At 40.4% G+C, this 21,037-nt stretch overlaps 6 protein-coding genes across 6 annotated transcripts; 3 read left to right on the top strand and 3 right to left on the bottom strand. All coding sequences in view use genetic code 12, as the record gives it.

Moving 5' to 3' along the window:
• Window positions 1-80: 80 nt before the first annotated feature.
• Window positions 81-5,885, top strand: PICST_45331 (predicted protein; the record flags this gene model as incomplete). Its single annotated transcript, XM_001384331.1, has 4 exons — window positions 81-3,612; window positions 3,724-3,961; window positions 4,061-5,250; window positions 5,299-5,885. The coding sequence occupies 4 exons, from the start codon at window positions 81-83 to the stop codon at window positions 5,883-5,885; spliced, it is 5,547 nt and encodes a 1,848-aa protein (XP_001384368.2).
• Window positions 5,886-7,283: 1,398 nt separating this feature from the next.
• On the top strand, window positions 7,284-9,366 carry NNT1 (concentrative Na+-nucleoside cotransporte). Its single transcript, XM_001384330.1, has one exon. The coding sequence runs from the start codon at window positions 7,418-7,420 to the stop codon at window positions 9,200-9,202; it is 1,785 nt and encodes a 594-aa protein (XP_001384367.1). The 5' UTR covers window positions 7,284-7,417; the 3' UTR covers window positions 9,203-9,366.
• Window positions 9,367-9,787: 421 nt separating this feature from the next.
• Window positions 9,788-10,675, top strand: PICST_31261 (predicted protein; the record flags this gene model as incomplete). The annotated part of the gene is made up of 1 exon (XM_001384329.1): window positions 9,788-10,675. One exon carries the CDS (start codon window positions 9,788-9,790, stop codon window positions 10,673-10,675), a length of 888 nt encoding a protein of 295 aa, XP_001384366.2.
• Window positions 10,676-11,579: 904 nt separating this feature from the next.
• PICST_44393 (predicted protein) lies at window positions 11,580-13,466 on the bottom strand (the record flags this gene model as incomplete). The annotated part of the gene is made up of 2 exons (XM_001383985.1): window positions 11,580-11,948; window positions 12,003-13,466. Coding segments are annotated over 2 exons (1,833 nt in total), but the record flags the coding sequence as incomplete, so codon positions are not given.
• Window positions 13,467-14,616: 1,150 nt separating this feature from the next.
• FAA25 (long-chain fatty acid CoA ligase) lies at window positions 14,617-16,878 on the bottom strand (the record flags this gene model as incomplete). The annotated part of the gene is made up of 1 exon (XM_001383984.1): window positions 14,617-16,878. The coding sequence occupies one exon, from the start codon at window positions 16,876-16,878 to the stop codon at window positions 14,617-14,619; it is 2,262 nt and encodes a 753-aa protein (XP_001384021.2).
• Window positions 16,879-17,958: 1,080 nt separating this feature from the next.
• On the bottom strand, window positions 17,959-20,988 carry PICST_89002 (predicted protein; the record flags this gene model as incomplete). Its single annotated transcript, XM_001383983.1, has 1 exon — window positions 17,959-20,988. The coding sequence occupies one exon, from the start codon at window positions 20,986-20,988 to the stop codon at window positions 18,076-18,078; it is 2,913 nt and encodes a 970-aa protein (XP_001384020.2). The 3' UTR covers window positions 17,959-18,075.
• Between the last annotated feature and the right edge of the window lie 49 nt (window positions 20,989-21,037).

The following is a 21,037-nucleotide window of genomic DNA, read 5'->3' as shown; positions in this document are numbered from 1 at the left end:
TGGGTCTTCCTTCAATTCTGACACCACCCACAGATTCATCTAACTAGAATCAGTAAGAGCAATAGTATCACAATTTGAGAATGAGTCCACAGTGGATGCCTCAAAATATCCAAAAGCGTCTTCTACTCTATGTTCTCCAGCAGCTTTCGCTCTTTTCGGAAATCGACCTTCCCAACCTAGAAGAAGTCTCTCTCAACAATATAGTGCTAAGAGATATCTCTATAGATCCGGAGAAAGTAGGCAAGCTACCAGGCTGTAATCTTCGTTTTGGCCAGGTAGGTACATTGGAGTTAAACACAGTTACAGGAGGAACCATTATTGGTGGTGGCGGGGGTGTTAATGTCGACGCTCGTGATGTAGAAGTAGTGATATCTCCTGATTTCGATATCAACGAAGAAGTGCGAAAAGAAGTGCAATTTCTGTTAGCACAAAGTACTGCTGATTTGGCCAAAACGATTATAAAAGATAGCGACAGCGCTGCTGAAGATGAATCCGATGATACTGACGAAGAGATCGTCGTTGAACCCAAGAAGTCGCGTTCGAGCAGTTCCTCTTCTTTCTCTGGCTCTACTTCTAAACCATCTGCTTTAAGTGCTGTCATGTCTCGCGCTGTGGAAATGGCGCTTCTGCGTTTACAAATCAAGATCACCAACATGAAGATCAAATTGGTTTCTGAGATGACGGACTTGCTTTTTGAAGTTGACGAGGTTCTAATCAACACCGTGAATGGAACGAGAGTAGTGAAGATCACTGGCGTAAGGCTGATGACTTTGAAGCCAAATGTAAACCCGGGTGAATTGGTTGAGAAAGTAGTTCAAAGTCCTCAGAAAGATGATACTAGTGATAATGAAGAAGATGACAGTAACTATGAAGACGATAACAATGATTACGGCGACGAATCGCTCATGGATAGTATGGTTTTCACGCATGAAGAGGCAAGTTCCATCTATTTGAGCGCTACCTCTCAGTCTTTTCCACGACCGACTAGCTATAATGTAGATGAAGGAGAAGTTCATGTTGGAAATGAGTCTGTATCTTCAGATCCTCCAGCAATCTTCCATATGGACTATTGTGATGTTGAGTTTGATGGCCTCAGTAATGTTTCCAATTTGAAGATCGATATAGGAACTATCAAAGTAGCGACAACTCCATTGGCTCCAACCATCATTTCCATACTCAATGGCATTACCAGAAGCTTGAAGATAAAAAATCATCAGAAATGGACCCAACAAGCTCTCAAACGCCAACAGAACTCGAGGTTTCCTCAATATGCTGAGACAACTGATGAGTTGACAGATGACGAAGCTCTGTCTAAAGATGGAGAAAATACTGATCCTTTCTTTAATAAGCTTCATATAAGAGATATTATTATTAGTACCACTTCAGCGTTGAGTCGTGATGGAGTCTTTGCTTCCCCCGACAATTCTATCAATTTTGTATTACACAATCTGAACATCAAGCAGAAAAATGACATGCTCATTTATGGGGGAGTTGAGACTTTCAGAATAGAACAAGTGAAGGAAGGAGTAACCACCGATATATTTACCTTTGAGTCACCAACGGCAGCTACTCATGCAGAACAATCTCAATCACAACCAGATTCTGAAGGAGTATCTTTTGCTCATGGGTCTCCACCTCCTCCAATACGTCCAATGTCTCCTCTGAGTATTCTGTCTATGTCTTCTTCTGGTTCTAAAAGTTCAACTCTAAAAGCCGATCTTCGTTTTGAGATATTTAAGAAGCTTGAGGAGAATGTAGTCACCATAGAGACAACAGCGTTACTCTCTAAGACTGCTTTGTTGACTTTGGACTTGAACAGCTCTTTGATTCTTTCCAATTTCATTACGGCTATGAATTCAATCCATTCTAATTTCAAAGTATTGATGGCAACGATAGAAAATCTCAGCAAGCAGCAATCTCCAAAGAAGCAAAAGACACATACAAACGCTGCAGAAGCAATGACAACAAAAACTCAATTTATATTACAAACATCTCCAATTATCATGAGCGTTAAATTCACACAAGATTTGTTAGTCAAAGCTATCATTTTTCCCATCTCATATAATTTACAACAGAATCAGCTAAGTATTTCCAAGATTTTGATCAATACAACTATCAGAAATGAAAGGGAATCCACTACTATAACAATATCGAACATAGTACTATTAACAAAATTGCACGAGTTCAAGTCGTTTATTAAGAGAATTGCTAATCCAAGCAATGCCAATCCTATACCTCGTGAAGTACAAGTAACAGCTTCGTCTAACCTATTTATATCAAAGATCATGGTTAATATAGCTTTGAAAGAATTGAAATTTGTGATATCAAATATAGTATCATTTTATGATTCATTTGCTTCACTTTCAGCAAAACAATCAAATTCCTTGGAAAACTCGGTTCTTGACTTTGTAAGAGACAGAAGCCATAAATTAGAGATTTCGCTGATACTTCAACCTCCTGGTCAAAGCAGAAGAAGAATTGGACCTGGTTTTGCCAGTCCACATCTCAGTAATCCTACATTCGTAAACATTAGCCGGAACAATATTGCTTCTTTCCGCTGTTCAATCAAAGAAGTGGAGTTGAATCTCGTTCAGGTGTTGCCTAAGTTTGGAGGACTTACGCTAAGATTAAAGGATATTTTGTTATACGAACAAAAGAACGATATCAACGGCTCTATTCTCTCTTTTGATATTGTGAGAGTGGATGACGGACAGTTACAAAAGTTTGTCTATGAGTTCCAGGAATTGCCCTTGGAATCAATTCGCTTACCACTAATAATGATTCATTGCAAGAATACTGAAAAAATAAGTACTGTGGATGTGGTTATTCGCAATGTTCTAGTCGAGTATTATACACAATGGTTATTGTTGCTCGATGATTTTGAAGCAAACGAAGAGAAATTGGCAGAATTGGTAGTCGAGAAAGTCAAACCAGTAAATCCATCTTCATCCCAGAATCGATTTGATATTCGTTTTTCTGTATTTGACTGTATTATTGGCTTGAATCCAGGAAGATTGCCTTGCAAGAGTTATCTTGTTGTCGGTAGAGGAACCTCTGATTTCACATTTGGAGTGAACCAATTCTACATCAAAAGTTCTTTCAGAGATGTTTCCGCTCTCTTGATTGATGATGTCAAGAACAAGGAAAAGATGCCATTGAAGGATAACTCAACTTCTAGATCAAGGAAGTCTCTTCCAACGAGTAGCTACACATCCCCGTTGACTTTTTTTCTGAATCTAGGTTATATTATGATAGGAGGTCTTAATGTTGTTCACATCGGAATTACATTCAACACTAATATTGAGGAGGTTATGAAGAGGAATGAAAAGTTAGGAATCAGTGATAACTTATCGTTGATTGATCTCAAGATAAATTCCGATGAACACCATTTGGAATTGTGCGCTGATTCAACACATGTTTTATTGCAATTGATTAACGATTTGAAACTACCTTTGAATTTCAAGGACGACGAGAAAATGAAAGTAACTGTGGATAGTCTGATTAATCTAATGGACGATCTTGACGAGAATCAGTTTCAACTCAAGAAGAGAAATATTTCCGTTGCTCCTGGAGTTGAAACTTCTTCTCTGTCGGCCGGTTCAGAAAACGAAAGTTACAATGATTTAGAAATTGTGGATGCCTATTATGATGATGCACAGGTTTCGTCAAGTTCTGGGCAGACTGCTTCTCAAACTTCAGATGCTACGTCTATTGTGAACTCAGATTTAGAGACTATTGCATTTGACGAGGACCATTTTTCCAAAGCAAGAAACAAAATTCCTAAAGGTTCTAAAGTTGACCCTTTCAAGTTGAATATCAATCTCTCAAAGACAAAGATCTATTTGTATGATGGATATGACTGGAAAGATACGAGGAAAGCAGTTCGAGGAGCTGTGAAAAGAGTTGAAGCGCAGGCCATGAAAGAGAGGCTCAAGAAGTTAAAGAAACAGACTGATAAAGAGTCTGAATTGAACAGAAGCGATCAAAAAATCGATAAACCAAATTCTCCTGTTGAAGAAGCTGAGTTCGAAGAAAGCGACCAAGGCAACGAAGAAGATAGCGATTACGATGAAGAGGATGAATTCATTGAAGAGACTCTATTTTCCTCGATTCATGTTGGAATTCCTAGAGATGCTACAGACGCTAATTTGACAGATAGGATCAATAAGCGAGTACAGAGTAGTCTTCAGGAAACAGATATGACACCTGAAGAAGCTCAGAAGGCTCAGATTAATGTCGAATTGGGTAAAAACTACAAAAATTTGAAGTTGCGTAGATCTAGAGTTCACAAGATAATGGCTGATTTCACCAACATTGAAGTTAATGTGCTGGTGTACTCTACAAGAGATCCAAGAAAAGATCCCACTGATGAAAATCTACCATACGAATTGTTGAACGATGTAGAAGTTAGACTTGGGACAGCTGATGTTTATGATAACGTAGCTACTTCGACATGGAACAAACTTCTCACCTATATGAACACTTCTGGCGAAGGAGAAATTGGAAAAAGTATGTTGAAATTGGCTATAACTAACGTCAGGCCATCTCCCAAGTTGGTATCCAGCGAAGCTATAATGAAAGTGCAAGTATTGCCTGTAAGACTTCATATTGATCAGGATACTTTGGATTTTCTAATGAGATTCCTTGAATTTAAAGACTCTCGCTTCTCCTTGCCCTTGGATGAAATTGTTTACATCCAAAAATTTCAAATCAGCCCAGTCATGTTGAAGTTGGATTATAAACCCAAACGAGTTGATTATGTTGGAATCAGATCTGGTAACTCCGCTGAGTTTATGAATTTCTTCATTTTGGATGGCTCCACTATCAATCTTGCTGAAGCCACAGTATATGGCTTATTAGGAATGCCTAGTTTAGGCAAAGCCTTAGGTGAAGTTTGGGGTCCTCAAATTCAGCAAACACAAATTGCTGGTATTTTAGCTGGTTTGGCTCCAATTAGATCGATAGTTAATATAGGAGGTGGGGTCAAAGACCTTATTGCAATTCCTATAAGTGAGTACAAGAAGGATGGAAGACTCTTTAGAAGTATTCAGAAGGGCACTCAGAAGTTTGCGAAAACTACAGGCTATGAAATCTTGAATTTGGGTGTAAAGCTAGCTTCTGGAACGCAGGTTATATTAGAACAAGGTGAACAACTCTTAGGAGGAGAGGGCTCTGGTGCCAGACTACCAGCGTCAAGAGGAAGTAATTCCCAGAAATGTAATGTGAACAAGCGTCTGTCCTATAAAGTAGGTAGCGATGGTGAATTCTCTGATTACGGTGATGTAGAGAGAGAACAAGCTGCTAAGGTCGATTTCAACAAACTACTTGCAAATTCGCAAGTATTGAATCAAAGTGTTCGCGTAGACAGAGACCAGTATGCCAACAAAAAGTTCTACTCGTACATTGATATTGACGAGGATGACGATGAACTTGTCACCGGTATCGATAAAGAACTACTTAGTAAATCCATTTTCTTGTTACCAAGAGATGACAACAGCAAGAAAGAAGGCGAGGAGGACGAAGCTGATGATAGCAGTGCAGATGAAGAAGGAGAGAAATTGATTAGTTTATACTCGAATCAGCCCGAAAACATACAAGAAGGCATGAAATTGGCATACAAGTCATTTGGCAACAATTTGAAGATCACCAAGAGGCAATTGATCAACTTGAAGAACGAATTGAACGAGTCAGAGAACATACAAGACTCGTTGAAGTCGATTCTCAAATCGTCGCCCATAATATTCATTCGGCCAATCATAGGAAGCACGGAGGCATTATCCAAGGCATTGATGGGATTGGGTAACGAAATAGACTCGAAACGGATAGTAGAGTCTCGGGATAAGTATAGATACATCAAACGAGCCAAGGATGAAGATGTCTTGTGATACTATACGCGGCATAAAATATGCATGGTTACGAACTATATCTTTTACTAGTTCGATTTTAAAATAGATATAATGCACATTATGATTGTGTTTGCACATGTAGAGATGAACCTGGGGTAAAAGGCTCTGAAATTTTTATGGGGAACTAAGCCCGGCAGCAAGCCTTGGAAGGGCTGTCACCAGACGTAAGGCAATAAATTGCTGCAGGGCCATACACAAAGAATTTGCACATTGGGAGTGCCAGCTACAAACCATTGTCTGAGGGGAAGCTGGCGACAACCTCAAATTTGCCGAAATTCAAAATATGAAGTCGGGGACAGCTTCAGAAAAGAAAGATTACTACAGACGCCCCAGACCATTGACATATGTACGAGTAAGAGGCAATTGAAAAGGGACATGTCGCATATATGTGAAAAGATCTGGCTTCTATTGTTCGCAATGCAATATCTACTGAAGCGAAGTCAGGAAGAAGTAGAAAGGATAACTAGTAGTCTTGTAGTGAGATGGCATCTCAATTTTTTTTTCCGCAGACTCTACTTCCCGAAGAGATGAAACCCCAAGTTAATTATGCTGAAAAAAACTTCACAATTTCCATGGACAATTTGGAGGATCCCAAAAGGGAAGGAGACGGCAGTGGAAGAAGATGTTGATGATGAATTTGTAGCATATATGAAGTGTTAACTCTTCTTGCCATGCAATGATGGGTCACTCAACAAGGGTATTATGGTCTGTCTAATCTGGTTGGAATCCACGTTGTATTTCTCCGTCAGAGAAGTGTCGGGCATTATTCCATAGGGCAATTTGATAAGATGCCGAATTTCTTTTTCGCACTTTTTCCGATTGACACAATCTGTAAAATTATTTTCTGCGCAGAAAACTTTTTGGGGAAATTTTGTAGGCATCGCGTGAACTCTACTAGGCGTTTTTAAAAAGCCATTAGCAAATCTTGGCTGGAAATATCAAGCGGACTTCATCCATATTTTCTGGCAGCTCCCTTCAAGACACAACTACGATGGTGGTGTGTGTTTTGTTACTTGGACCCCATTAAACGTGTACAAAGTAAAGAAAAGATTTGCTAAGGGGTGTTTAATATTCCTTATCTCTGCTGAAGCCATCGAAGAATTAATGACTGGAAAGGGACAAATCCATGGTCCCATATCAGCGAAGTATAATTACTAGTCTTGGCGATAGCGGCTTGAAATTGTTCTCATCGAATGGCTTTTTTTTTGTACTGCCTAAATGTCTGGCGCTACTGCAGCAGACGCAGTTGTAGAGGGGCATAGAAACGGCTCCAATATCCCTTCGCGGAAACCAAAATTGCATCTCCTTATATATATAGATAGGAAAGTCTGTCTGACCCCAGGAACGTATTTTTTTTACTTCATCAGATTTGAATTACCTTTTGTTAATACTTGGTATTCCCATGTCCTACTACTTGTTGACTCACGGATACAAATCATACCTCCAGGCCGTTCATTAACCGGAACGCTAATTTATCCGTTCCAAAAAATACTGTATTAAACTTTTTCGCAATGTCTAACAATATTGCACCCGTCAAATCGACGACCAACTCAATTGCTCAGTATGATCAAAATGATCTCAGCAAAGACCTTGAAAGCAACAAGGAAAAGGAAGTGTCTTCTGATGAAATGCAGGAGTCCAAAGAAATCTCGGACTCGGACTCTCAAAAGGATGCTCCTTCTTCTAGCCTTATTCACAAGTTGAAAAATAAGTTCCCCTACTACAGGTTGGCCATCCACATCTTCCTTGGCTGTTTTTTTACCTCATGGTGGTTGTCCATAATCATTCAGGACAAGCACAGAAGTAAGTGGTTGATTCCTACCGTTTTTTGGGGTATGGCCATGGTTAGATTGATCTCATGGCATTGCAACATCTTGCCTTATTTGTTGAGTAAGGTGAAGTTGGTTTGGGACTATTTCACTGACATCATCTACACAAAGATCTTTACTCAAAGATGGCAACGATTGATTGCAGGTACTGTTGTCACCGTTGGTTCCATTTTGCTTGGTACTTTTGTTCCTTCGGAAACCGAATACTCCAAGAGAGAAGACCGTGCAATTTCTTTCTTTGGCTGTATTGTCGCCGTTTTCCTCTTGTACGTTACCTCCAGAAACCGTTCTGCTATCCAATGGAACACTGTTATTGGTGGTATGTTGATGCAATTCATCGTCGCCATCTTTGTGTTGAGAACCAAATGTGGTTACGATGTGTTCAACTTCATCTCAACTTTAGCCCGTGAATTGTTAGGTTTCGCCAAGGATGGTGTTGCTTTCTTAACTAATGCCAATATCTCTAACTTGGGTATGTTTTTCTTCACAGTTTTACCATCAGTTGCTTTCTTCGTTTCCTTTGTGCACATATGGTACTACTTTGGAGTCATTCAATGGGCTATCGGTAAGTTTGCTTACTTCTTCTTCTGGACCTTGAGAGTGTCTGGTGCTGAAGCCATTACTGCCGCTGCTTCTCCTTTCATTGGAATTGGTGAGTCCGCTATCTTGGTTAAGGACTTGATGCCATATTTGACCAAAGCTGAATTGCACCAGATCATGACCTCTGGTTTCTCGACTATCTCCGGTGCTGTATTGGTTGGATATATTGGTTTGGGTTTGAACCCTCAAGCCTTGGTGTCTTCATGTGTCATGTCTATTCCAGCCTCTTTAGCTGTGTCGAAGTTGAGATACCCAGAAACCGAAGAACCAATTTCGAGAGGAAGAGTTATTTTCCCAAAGAATGAAAGCGTTGAAAAGCCTCAAAACGTCTTGCAAGCTTTCTCCGAAGGAGCCACTTTGGGTTTGAGAATCGCTGGTACAATGTTGATCCAGTGTTTGTGTATCATTGGGCTTGTTTCATTAATCAACGGTGTCTTGACTTGGTTCGGAAACTTCTGGAACATCGACCACTTGTCGTTGCAATTGATTCTTTCCTACATCATGTACCCAGTGTCGTTCTTGTTGGGTGTTCCACGTAATGAAATCATGCACGTTGCCAAATTACTTTCCCACAAGTTCATCGAAAATGAATTTGTTGCTTATAACATGTTGATGACCGAGGCTCCATACAACGAAATGTCCAGAAGAGGTACTTTAATTGCTACTTACGCTTGTTGTGGCTTTGCCAACTTTGGTTCCGTAGGTATTACTTTGGGTGTCTTAAACACTTTGTCCAACAATTCCAGAGCCAAGGACATTTCAGCCTCTATCATGTCAGCCTTGGTCTGTGGTGCCATCGCTACCACATTGTCTGCTGCTCTTGCAGGTATGGTCATGCACGATTTGAATCAGTTCCACTTGAATTGAAGCTCGGGCTAACATTCTGGCCTTGTTTGGTTGATTCATGTGTGCACATCTAGATTCAATTGTGTCCTGTCATAATTGTTTCATGTCGGCCAAGTTTGGTTTAAAATTTGTGAATCTTCTTCGTTAGAGTTTGCTTATCCTAATAGATACTAATTACTTCGTACATATTCAATTGTAGAATGAGTCATCCAAATACGGGCAGACATGAGTCTTTGGTAATTCTACTTACCTCTGAAAGAGATTGAAAACTCCGTCAATCGATGAGACAGAATTGTCAATCCTGGTCTATAGTGCTAAAATATCATCATTTTCATTGCAGAAATCTTACCTCTTGACCACAGTCCTAGAAATGGAAATATTCTACACCTTGACTTCGTCTAATTTAGAACTCACTATTGATATCTGCGACCCCGTTTCTTCCCTTTCAAAACTAAGAAATGTCTGTCTATTTATATTTTTCAATATTATTACTCATACTTAAAAGGACCAAGGAGTTGGGTGCAAATTTGCTTATGTAATCGGGATCTCATTGTAAATTTAAGAAATAATTACCTGAAAACTTCTTATTCTATAAATTGTCTACTCATGAATGAAGAGGCCGTCTTTCAGTATATAGAGCAGTATGCTCTGTCTGAAGAACTTGAAGAAAAAGCCGCACAGCCAGATTCTGGAATCGTAGATCTTCCTGTGGTTTCTTTAGCTCAGAATCCAGATGTTCTCATCTTCGATGTGAGAAATATCCGAATTCTCAGAGAGAAGTATGGGATTTTGGGAGTATTGACAGGAACTTTGGCCCAATATCCTCAGCAAAACTTCTTTCTTTCCGTGCCTTTAAAGTTGTTCATTTGGGAAGTGATATGGTTGGTGGAATCTGGAAAAGCCAGACTTGTAGATCAAGCTAGATACAGAATAGAGAAAGCTAGACGATTGGCGGAAGGAGGCAGAATTGAAAACGACAACAGGGTTCTCTTATCCAAGAACGAAAAACATGACAATCTGAAGAATACTCAGGAGAATAGGGAGCCAAATTTTGTTGTCACTAAAAATACGGATACTTCAAAAAAATGTGAAGATTTTATTGCAGAATATGAAATACCCTTGAGAGACTATTTGAATGCGTATATAAAAAGTTCATCGCTAAAAATTGAGGATATCCTTTCTCGTTACCACAATTTCAAGTACTTGAAGGAAATGGGCTTTTTTATGAATCCAGGGCTTAAATTTGGTGGAGACTTGGTGATTTATCCGGGAGATCCTCTAAGATTCCATTCATATTCCATTGTTAAATTTAACATGGTGGATCTTCAAGATTTGGTCGTAGGAGGAAGATTGGCAACTAGTGTGAAGAAGAATATTATCATTTTGGGTGATGAGGAGAATTCTTCAAACGATCTTAATGACAATATAGAAGCTTGTCTCAATCGACCTCCCCAAAAAGTAGCATTTTCCATTGAATGGGCTGGCTTCGGTTGAGATACACTTAAATATCAATACATAGCATTTAAATAGCATTCACTAAACAGTTACTAAAAATTCACTAAACATTCACTAAAGATTAACCATTTTAATCTTGAAATTAACTATTGGCCTTAAAATCAAACAAACACTAAATGAAAAGCTCGACAAACTTGTACTTCCTCGTTCACTACTTGTTCCTTGGAAGGTCCATATTCATCTTTGCATAAACCTTGCCTGCACGATGCATTCTATTCTTCTCTTTGATCGCATGTACTCTTTTACGAGATTGATCCATTTTCATCGCAAGTACCCTTCTACGAGACTGATCCATTGAGTTGCAATTCTTTCCAGAAAGGTAACGATTGACCTTTCTCAACTTGCGGAAGAGAGTGTGACGTAATCTGAAAATTAATCTAGAAACAAAACTGTGATGGTCATGTTGATCATGATTTTTGTGTTCATGGTCTTTGTTGTGTCTGCCTTTCTGATTTTTATGATCCATATGTTTAGCTTCGTTCTTTTTATTCTCAGATTTCTTGTAGTAGATAGCCGTTTTGAGTCTGTGCTCAGCATTCACTTTCAGACCCACTTTATGGACCATTTTGCTCAACTTTAATCTGAGACGATTCAGTCCATGAAATCTGTTACTCGTATGCTTTGAAGAACCACAGCCTGGACGGAGACGATGTCTCGCATTGCCTGATCCATCATCATCACGGACCTTTACAAAGAGTAAAGCAAATATAAAATCCAAGTTCTGTTCAATATCCTTCTGAGTACTTGAAACTGGGAAAACATGGTCTAGATATTTTTCCACCAAGTTGAACATTCCAACGCCACGGTATCTGCCACGTACAACACCACGGTGTACGCCGCGATCAACACCATCACGACCTCCTCCTTGGGAAATACTTAAGCGTTCATCATCAAACCCATGTTTCTTAGATTCATCCAGAACAACTGTGCCGTTCACGGCTTCAACTCTTCTTGAGATCTTGAACTTGCCGTCGTCGTTCTTGTACTTGAAACCGAATTTCGAAGTCAACGCTCCAAATCCATGGTTACCCTTCTTGTTTATGAAGTACTCAGAGGTACCATTCTGGTCGTACAGGAAACTCAACGAATGGTTTCCATTAAACAGGATATCAGCATGTCTGCTGGTAACCAACTTGACGTTATATTTGGTCTCGAATTCACCTGGGCCAATCGACCAGTTGCTCTCTGTCAAGCGAAGAACCAATGGATAGCTCAAGGAAACATTAACGGAGTGGATTGTATTGGCAGGAAGCTCAAATTCTTCGTGTGCCATTTTTCCGCCGTATAGACTATGTCCTCTGCGCACCTCGTAATCTCTATGGTCATCACTTTCTACATCTGGTTTAGTCTCTGAAGGAATGTCATCATCAGTTATAATCAACGACTTAACGCTGTGGCCCACATGGACCACTGATTGCCCACTTCCAAAGTTAGAGTAGTGCTGAACATTAGAAACCTCACCCTTAGTGTAGGAAGCAATCGTAGTGTTCAAGATCTTGCCATTACCCAAAGTGAGAGAAAATTTACTAATCAACTGTCCACTGAAGATACCGTTGACAATTTGCAGAATTGAGCCTGTAAATGGTGGAGCAAAAGCAACTACACTTCCTCTGTTGTTGTGGTCAATAGAAAGAACTTCACCAGTAGCAGCTACAACCTCACTGTTTTCATAGGTCAATAAACTGGCAGAAGTAATCCAGTCTCTTCCAACTTCATTAGAGTCAGCATGTCCCGTTTCGCCGAGACCGTTACTGATCTCAATCTCCAATCTTCTGTCTTCAAGTTTCTGGGATGTCCACAAGAAAGGCAATAATCCCGAGACATCTACTTCAATAGCAGGAACATCGAAGGCTGAGTTGGAAACAACGCCATTCCACAAGGCTGGAGAGATTCCTCCAGTGAAGATGACGGGTTCAGGAGTTTGGGCAGCGATCTTTTCTCCGTTGAAAAAGACATTGACGATCCTAACTGGACCATGACGATCAAAAATGTGTTTGTCAATGAACTTATCCGCGTACTTGTCTAAGACGTTGGTGTACCAGAATTCCTCTGCGGCATTACCAGATGTGAAGATGGCAAGTCTCAATCTGGTGGTGTTTACGGGAACAATAGGCAATTCAAGCTGAAGCTTTTTTGTAGAAAGATGAGATAAAGGAAGATCATGCTTGTTCTCAGCAACAACCAAAGGATGGACTGCATCAGCTGGCTTTGCCGTAGAAAGAACAGAATAGTCACCGTTAAAGTTCTCATGGGCATTCTCCGGGTTAATCTTGCTGTAGTGGCGTTTGTTGAAATTGAAGTACTCTACGGTCAATTCCACCTTAAACTCACCGGTTAATCTATCAGTCAAGATGTTGTCCAACTGGAAGATGAACTTGCCACTCTTCCGGAATAAGGACAAGTACGTGGAAACGTCCTTTGTATATTGAGAGTACACTGGGCGTCCACCTGGTTCAATGGTAGATGTTCTCCAGATCTGGACTCCATTAAGGAATACATTGGCTAATCTGTCGTACTGAACTCCATCTACAGAAGTCTTCAACTTCAAGAAGACAGCGTCGTATTCGATATCTACTGGTGGAGTATAGTCTACAACTGCTGGCTCCCCCCAGGAGTTTCCAAATTTGTGGTCAACCAAGACGGTCAGATAGACAGGCTCACGCGTGTAGTTACGCTTAGGAAAGCCTACTGCAATGATTTCGTGAGGCTTTGGCTTAGACTTGTGTCCTTCCGTGGATTCGTCATCTTGTGTTTGCAAATCGTCAATAATGAACAAATTACTGGAGATATGTTTGAAGGGTACTTCGTGGGAAGGCGTATTCTTGAAGTTGATGTTGTGTTGATAGTCAAAGATAAGGTGGAAGTGGAACATAAGTGCAACAAGTGCAAACAAGACCAACAACATCAGAAAACTCTTCTTCTTGGGCTTGGGAGGCATTTCTTCTGAATCACCATCGTCTTGGTCATTCAGAAACTTCACAGTTTCAACAAAACCGATATCCTTCTCTAAGTCGTAATTGTTCATGACATAATGATATTCCTTCTTTTCTTCAGGGCATTCATTCTTGTCTTCGTATTCAGGAAGTTGGGTCTTTTCATCTAAAATTTCATATCCCTTTACGATTTCGTAGTCGTTTTCATTTACAATGTCATTTTCTTTCTCATTATCATTCTGGCTGTTGTTAGCATCTACTAGGTGTTGCTCTTCGTCTGCCGGTGCCCGGGCTGTGCCGAACATCAACATATTCCAAACTGAAAAGTCTCTAGCTATGTGACTCATGACGACCAGCGTTTTTCAGAAATTTCTAGACTATGCCACTGTTTTTATAGAAGCATCGTCTAGCCCCTTATATTGACTATTCTAGCGAGAAATCCAGGTCGTGTACCACTATTTCATTTTCTTAAGCCACAGGACTGGGCTATGGTCTCTGGTTATTAGGAAAGTGTGTCCCGTTCAAAATCAGCTAACCTGGTTTAGTACTGGGGTTGCCCGAACAGGCGTCCCATGGCTTAAAGCCTCATTCAAATGTTATTCTTAGAAATTGAGATTGAGTCTTAAACACGTATAATTTTGTGTACATTCTGAAGTGCCGTGTTCGATTGCAATACGAGATTGTAAAGTAGCGGACATACACGGTTTAAGAGTTTCAAAGATAAGAGAGATTCGGAGATACTAAGTGCGAGTGGTTGAAAACTCTGGCAAGTTTCGGAAAAGGTCTATCTAGTATAAGCAACTCTTTAAACAACATCTGGGGAATTTCGATGAAGTAGAAAATTTTTCCGAAGCATTTAACTTATCAAATTTCAATTTTTTCAATAACTTTAGATTTTGTGTTTTTCAAAAATTTCGCAGCCATACGAACAAATCATGCAATTTTAAATATCACGTTCAGACAAATATATATAAATAACTTGAAGTATCACAACTTTCCAACGCCTGCCTTGATCAACGAGCCTTCGCCATACATATTGTTGATTTGCTCAGCAAAGAACTTCTGGGCAACAGGTCTCTTCAACTTCAAGGTAGGAGTGACAACGTCTCTATCTAACCTCAAAGGCTCAAATTCGATATAGATGTTATGTAATTTTTCAAATCCTTGGAGCTTGCTGTCGATGCTGGAGTTCAAGTACTTCAAGATTTGAGTCTTGACCTCGACCTTGTTGCACTGGTCCAAGATGTCTTGTGGTGTTTGCAATTGCTCAGGCTTGATGTTACACTTTTCCACCAAGAATTGCGCAGCCAACTGCTGGTCAAGACCAACGACACCTACCAAGTAGTGTCTCAAAGAATCTCCGTGTGTATAACATTGTGTCAAGATAGGGTTTTGAGATAAGTACAAGTTCTCGATCTTTTCTGGTGTGACATATTCACCTTGTGCTAACTTGAAAAAGTTCTTGACACGATCGATTAGAGTCAATTTACCATCCGTAGAGATCTGAGCTACATCGCCTGTCTTGAACCAACCATCCTCATCAAAGGATTTGGCTGTTTCTTCGTCGTTCTTGAAGTAACCGGGAGTTATTTGTGGGCCTCTCAATAACAATTCACCACGAGGACCGCCTCTGTCGTTGGCATGATATCCCATTTCTGGCAATTCTCGAACCCTCATTTCCGTAGTTACACCAGTTGGACCACAGGATCCCGGCTTTTTGTCGAATCCATTGCCAATGGCAAAACCAGCAAACGATTCGGTTAACCCATATCCTTGGGCTACTCCGGTGTTGAGGGCAGCTTTCAAGAACTTAACGGTGTGAACAGCGATAGGAGCAGAACCAGTAATCACCATATCCATGTTGTCGAAACCCAACGAGCTACGCAATTTAGAGATAAAGAGATCGTAGACTATGTGGTTACCCTTGTCATCGTCTTTTTCTTCATGAATTTTCATCTTGTAGTCGAAGATCTTGTTGAAGATAGCTCTTGTGATAGCGGAGTCTGACTCAAGAGTGGCATTCTTCAAACTAGCTTCCAACTTGGTGTAGATACGAGGCACATTCGACATGATATTGGGCTTCCAAATCTTCAAATCTTCGATGAGAGTCAAAGGATTTCCACCATAACGAGGGAAACCTATACAGCAACCAAATGTCAAACAGAAAGCGGAGGCTTGTCTTTCAAAAATGTGAGCCAAAGGCAAGAAACAGAAAGATCTACCACTTGTGAAATGCGGAAGTTGTACCAACATGAAGGTGATTCCTGCTGTGGCTGTTCTCTGCAACAACATCACACCCTTAGGGTTGGCACCAGTAGTTCCCGAGGTGAAACTAATGGTATACAAGGTCTCTGGGCTTGGGGGTAGTTGCTCGTGAGGGAATATTTTACCTAGGCTGAGTACCTGATCAAAGTCAAACAAAGTGATATTGTTCTCCCGAGCCAATTTGCGCAAGTTACCTTCGCTGGGCAACAAAGGATCAATAGAAATGATTGAAATAATCTGCCCCAATTTGTCTGGGTACAGTTTCTTCAAGTCAATCAATGCTTTAATGTGGTTCTTAGTAGCTACAATTACTGGAGATTCGGTCAATTCCAAAATGTACTCCGAGGCTTTAGGACCCAAAGTATCATACAAAGCAGTACTAGTGATAGAAAAGGAAGAACACATGATATCGGTAAGAACCCATTCCCATCTATTGGATGAAAAGATTGTCAACACAAACGAGTGGTTGGCGTGGTCGAACAGTCTGAAATTGTCACGGTGAGAGTCTATCTTAGCATGGGAGGTATACTTGGAGCTATCCTTGTACGGATTCGTGTTCAACAAGTACAACAACCCCGATCCAAGCTCTTTCTTCATCTGGTTAACTTCAGAGAACGAAAATGTCGTGTATTCCAACTCGGAAACATTGTTGACGTAGTCGTGCTTACGGTACCCGAAACAAGGAAGATCAGCATGGTATCTAGCAGAGGCTTCAAAGTAGTCATGGTAGGTCTTTAGACTAGGAACAATCGAATGCTTGATTCCATTAGGAAAAGCCCTGTTTCTGTAGATGGCAGAGTAACCAGGCTCTTGGGTTCCGGGAACGGCTACTGACTCCTTGGTGTATTCTCCGGCTATTGGTAAGACTCGATTGAACAAGTCGAACGGCTCTGTCCCTTGAGGAACGTCTTTTAAGACGAAAATAGAGTCATCTGGAGCAAAAATGTTACGTTTGTCTGCGCTATATACCGATGGTAAAGACATGGTTGAACAATCACTAACAACTTTTGAGCTGGATCAAATACGAAAGGTGGTTGGCGAGTTTTTATGGAATTGATGCGATGAAATTTCTCACCTAAAATCTACGTGTATTTCCCCGGATACTCTTCTGAAGGGATCTACGGATTTTCAATAAAAATTGACTTTCGCGGAAGAAATCCTTGACTTTATATCAACTGCACAACCTCAGCTTGCACTCACCAACGGGAATAGAATATCTGAAGCGACTGTTCAATCTTCGGGCCACCACCTTACCGAGAACTGACTCCCAAATGTGGGGAAGCAAAACCGGTTGAATCAATCACGTGATCCAACCAGTAAACAGTTTGGCGCATTTCCATAGAAGAAGTCGGAATCCGAAGATGCCCCACTTCGGCACAACCGATGAAAGGAGAAATACCGAATTGAGGAAATTCCGAGGAACAGTTACTGGCTTCTCGGTTCTAAGGGTGCTTCCATTGGGCCCTCTTTGGTGAACATTTGTAGATAATGAAGTGGAGATGAGCTCAACACTTCACCAAGATTCGTACATCACCAAGCTTCGTAAAAAAATGCTTAGTCAACTTTGTATACGTAATTTGTGTGGTACGAATCTTGTAAGTTTCGGAATTACAAATCTGAGACTCCCAATGCTCCTATCTTCCTGTAATTTTGTCTTGTAGTTCTCCCAGCGGTTTCGGCGGTGGAACTGAAAGCTGCTATCGTCGGATAGTCTTGAAGTCTTCGAATTCCTTTGAGCCTTTTGAACCTTTTTAGGCGTTTCACAACTTTCTGGCAAATATCCGGCCAGTGAACTCTACTCCGATGCTTTGGGTTGCACTTTTCCGGAGCCCCATTTGATCAGCGGTACGGATTTTTCTACGAATTGCAGCGTGCATATTAGTCAGGAATATTAGGGGCTGCGAAATCTTGAAAAGGCGCTTTATTGCTGTTACTTTCCAGAGCATAAAGCAAGGTCTGGTAGACATTCAAATGTAGAAAACTATAGAGCCAATACAGTGATGTGTTCTTACCGTCCCCTAGATATCCTGCTTTTTCACAAAGTTGTAAAGCTTTAAGAGAAATAAAAGGCCAATAGTTCCTGTATTTGCTATATAGTATAGTAAAGTGTAGTATAGTTGTAATCTCATACCTCTATCAAAGACATAGCAGTGCTTGGTCTTGCAAAGCCGTTTCATAAATTCACACGACAATCCCCTCAAATCGATTTTCCACTTCCTGTTGGTCTCTTATGTAAGACAAGGTGCGTTCAAAATAGCCTACACTCTGTTTAAACAAACGAGCCTCTTTGTCATCCTCCTCGTCTGCAGCATCTGTCTTTGCATTGTTGTCGTCATCACGAAGATTATCGATGTTTGTTCTAATCAAGTCGATGAGTCCATTTATGTAGCGTGAATCAGCCAATGCATTTCCGTAAATATTGAAAATTAGACATTGGTTCAAGATCTCAACGAAGAGCTTCAACAGCAAATAGGGATCCATACACGAATCTGCCACTCTGAGAGACTTCTGTAAACACTCCAAGACTCTCTTCGCGTCACGATACAACTCAATTTCATCTTCTTCATCATCAGCCTCTTCGCGATCTCTGGATGACTGGTCCTCATCTTTTTGTATATTTTCCTTTGCCAGTTTCTCTTTTGCAGCCTCTGGTTGGACAGTAGGCGACTTTTCTCCATGCTCAATGAGCAATTCGCACCACCACCACAAATGGGAGCAAGAATAGACAGCTCTGCATTGGTCCTGTTTTTTCAATAATTTCGATCCATACAACGTCAACTTTGTTATCAAGTTCTCGTAGTTCTCCTTGTTGAAATAACGAGCAGAAACTAGTTTGTTGGCTACATGTATAATGGATTGATATTGCAACGAACCTCCAGCAAGCGAGTCGTGAGGATTGATATGTTGTTGGTACAGACTGGATCCAAGAATCAAGTTTTCTTCATATACAATGAAACACTGCGTGTACAATTCGTAGCAAATTGATTCTTGTTTCAACTGGTCAGCAACTGAAGCAGCATTAAGATAAATCTTGAGAATCAATTCTGAGTTGAATTCAGCATGGTATTGGTACAACTCATCAATTATTATAGATAAATTTTTAAAGTTGGAAGTGATCATCAAGTCTTGGCTGGCCTCAGTGTTCTTCTTCTTCTTCTGCTGTCTCAAATTAGCATAACCAACAATCTTCAATTTGTACAAGATCCGTGAGATCAAAGTTGGATAGGTGTATATGATGTTATCAAAGTTCTTGTTCAAGTACTTCTTTCTGGCGTACATTAAATTGGACAAGTTCTTAAAAGGATCACTGGGGTTTTCAATTAAATGAATAACTTTACAGATCTTCTCCTGGTTGCTCAAGAACTCATGCGAAATCACATTTTCTCCTTTGTTGATGGTTATGCTCTTTGTGACCCCCAAGTTCTTGGAGGTACTGTTTTGCTTGTCAGAATCTTTGATCAAGACCAATAAGTACTTGAAAATCCCGTCTACCTCTTCAGTGGTGGTGAAAGTCTCCGGCTCGTGAATCTCTTGGACGGTATTACCATCTTCATCTCCATAGGTAGTTATTCCTAGCAATTTGTTGATGATTTCTAACGATATCTGTTTCTGGTGCTGTTTGTTGGACAACTTCAAATAGAACTCGTGGAAGAAGGGCAACTTGAACAAGGTCTTGATGGAATCAAAGTGACGAATAGGAACAATCAACAATTGCAACCAAATATCATCATTCTCGGCATTAGCCTTGATTTGGCCCTCTTTCTCAGTAGCAAATTTGTAGACTACATCCAAGTTTTGGTAGTTGTTAGGATCGTACGTTAACGACAATCTAATAAACGATTGTAGCAACTCAGAATGCTCTTCTGAAGGTAATTGTGGATCTAATTCATACAATTTCAAGTAGAATTTCCAGAAAGAATTGAACAATTGCGTGGAATCAATAGTCGTTTTAATCTTTTTCTGTTTCTCATCGCTTTCCAAAGAAAGCTCCTTGATCTCACTTGTAGACATATCGGACTCAAATTTGTGATAGGTGATGAATCTCTCGATCAACGTGGCTACCAACTCGCTCTTCTTCAACAACGGATGCAAATTGAGGAAAACATCACTAAGCAAGCTGTCCAACGTGGCAAAGTGAAAGTCATCAGGAAAGATCTGGATCAAAACGTCAATCAAATAGCTCTGGGCAAGATGATCACGACACTGAATAATCTGTTCTGTGATGGTAGGAAATACTTTATCCTGGTAATACTTGATGCTGGAGTAGGTTTCGTCGCCGTTGTAATCGTCAATGACTTGCGATAATCTGACCAAGTTGGAACCTACCAAGATCTTCAATTCCTTTCTCTCTCTGTATCTCAACTCACGTTCCGACGAATGACCCTGGTGTTGCAAACGCACCCACAACTTGTTCATCTCGATGAAGTTGGAAATGAGAAACTCTACAGTGTCGTTGAAGTCATTGGCGTTCAGAAACGGAAGCAAATGCTTCGTTCTCTGCGACAAGTAGTAACGCAAAAACAAGCCTCGAATAGGATGCTGTACTCCACGACACATCTCGATCATATCTTTCATGATCTCTTTGCCAGGAGCTCCTTTCGTCGACATATATGTTGTGCCAATGACGATCATCATATAGAGACGGGGTACGATGTTGCCGGAGTATTGAACAAGCTCGTACAAATCTGCAAGGAATGGAGTCGTAGCACTTTTTCCAACAGCATTTTTTGAAATTTCATCACCATTTTTAACATTTTTATGAGTAGTGCTTTTATCATCGGCATTTTTGTCTGAAGTTGAGGTGCTATCCAAAGCAGCTTGTCTCTTCTCAAGCTTGTGCTGTTTGAGATTGTGCGAGTTGAGTAAATGGTTCAGGAGGGTTTCAAGAGAGTCAAAAACAGCGATATACAACTCGTAGTATTGTTTTGGTGTTAACTGATTGGTCCGTAGCTCGTTGAGGAAGTTGGAGCAATGCTTGAGAGCCTGAAGAATGTTGTTCTCGTTGAGGCATTGTTTCATTAGATTAGACTGGTGCTTAATCGCCGAGAGACAGCTCTGGAGAATCTGTTTCTGCTCTGTGATAGAGACAACCATGTTCCTTGAATTAATGATGAGGATAAGATGAAAGGGATGGTTTGATTGA

Source organism: Scheffersomyces stipitis, chromosome 4 (genome assembly GCF_000209165.1).
Source record: "Scheffersomyces stipitis CBS 6054 chromosome 4, complete sequence".
NCBI classification, from domain to species: domain Eukaryota; kingdom Fungi; phylum Ascomycota; class Pichiomycetes; order Serinales; family Debaryomycetaceae; genus Scheffersomyces; species Scheffersomyces stipitis.
Note: the sequence above shows the minus strand (reverse complement) of the source record. Positions and strands in the feature narration are given on the sequence as shown.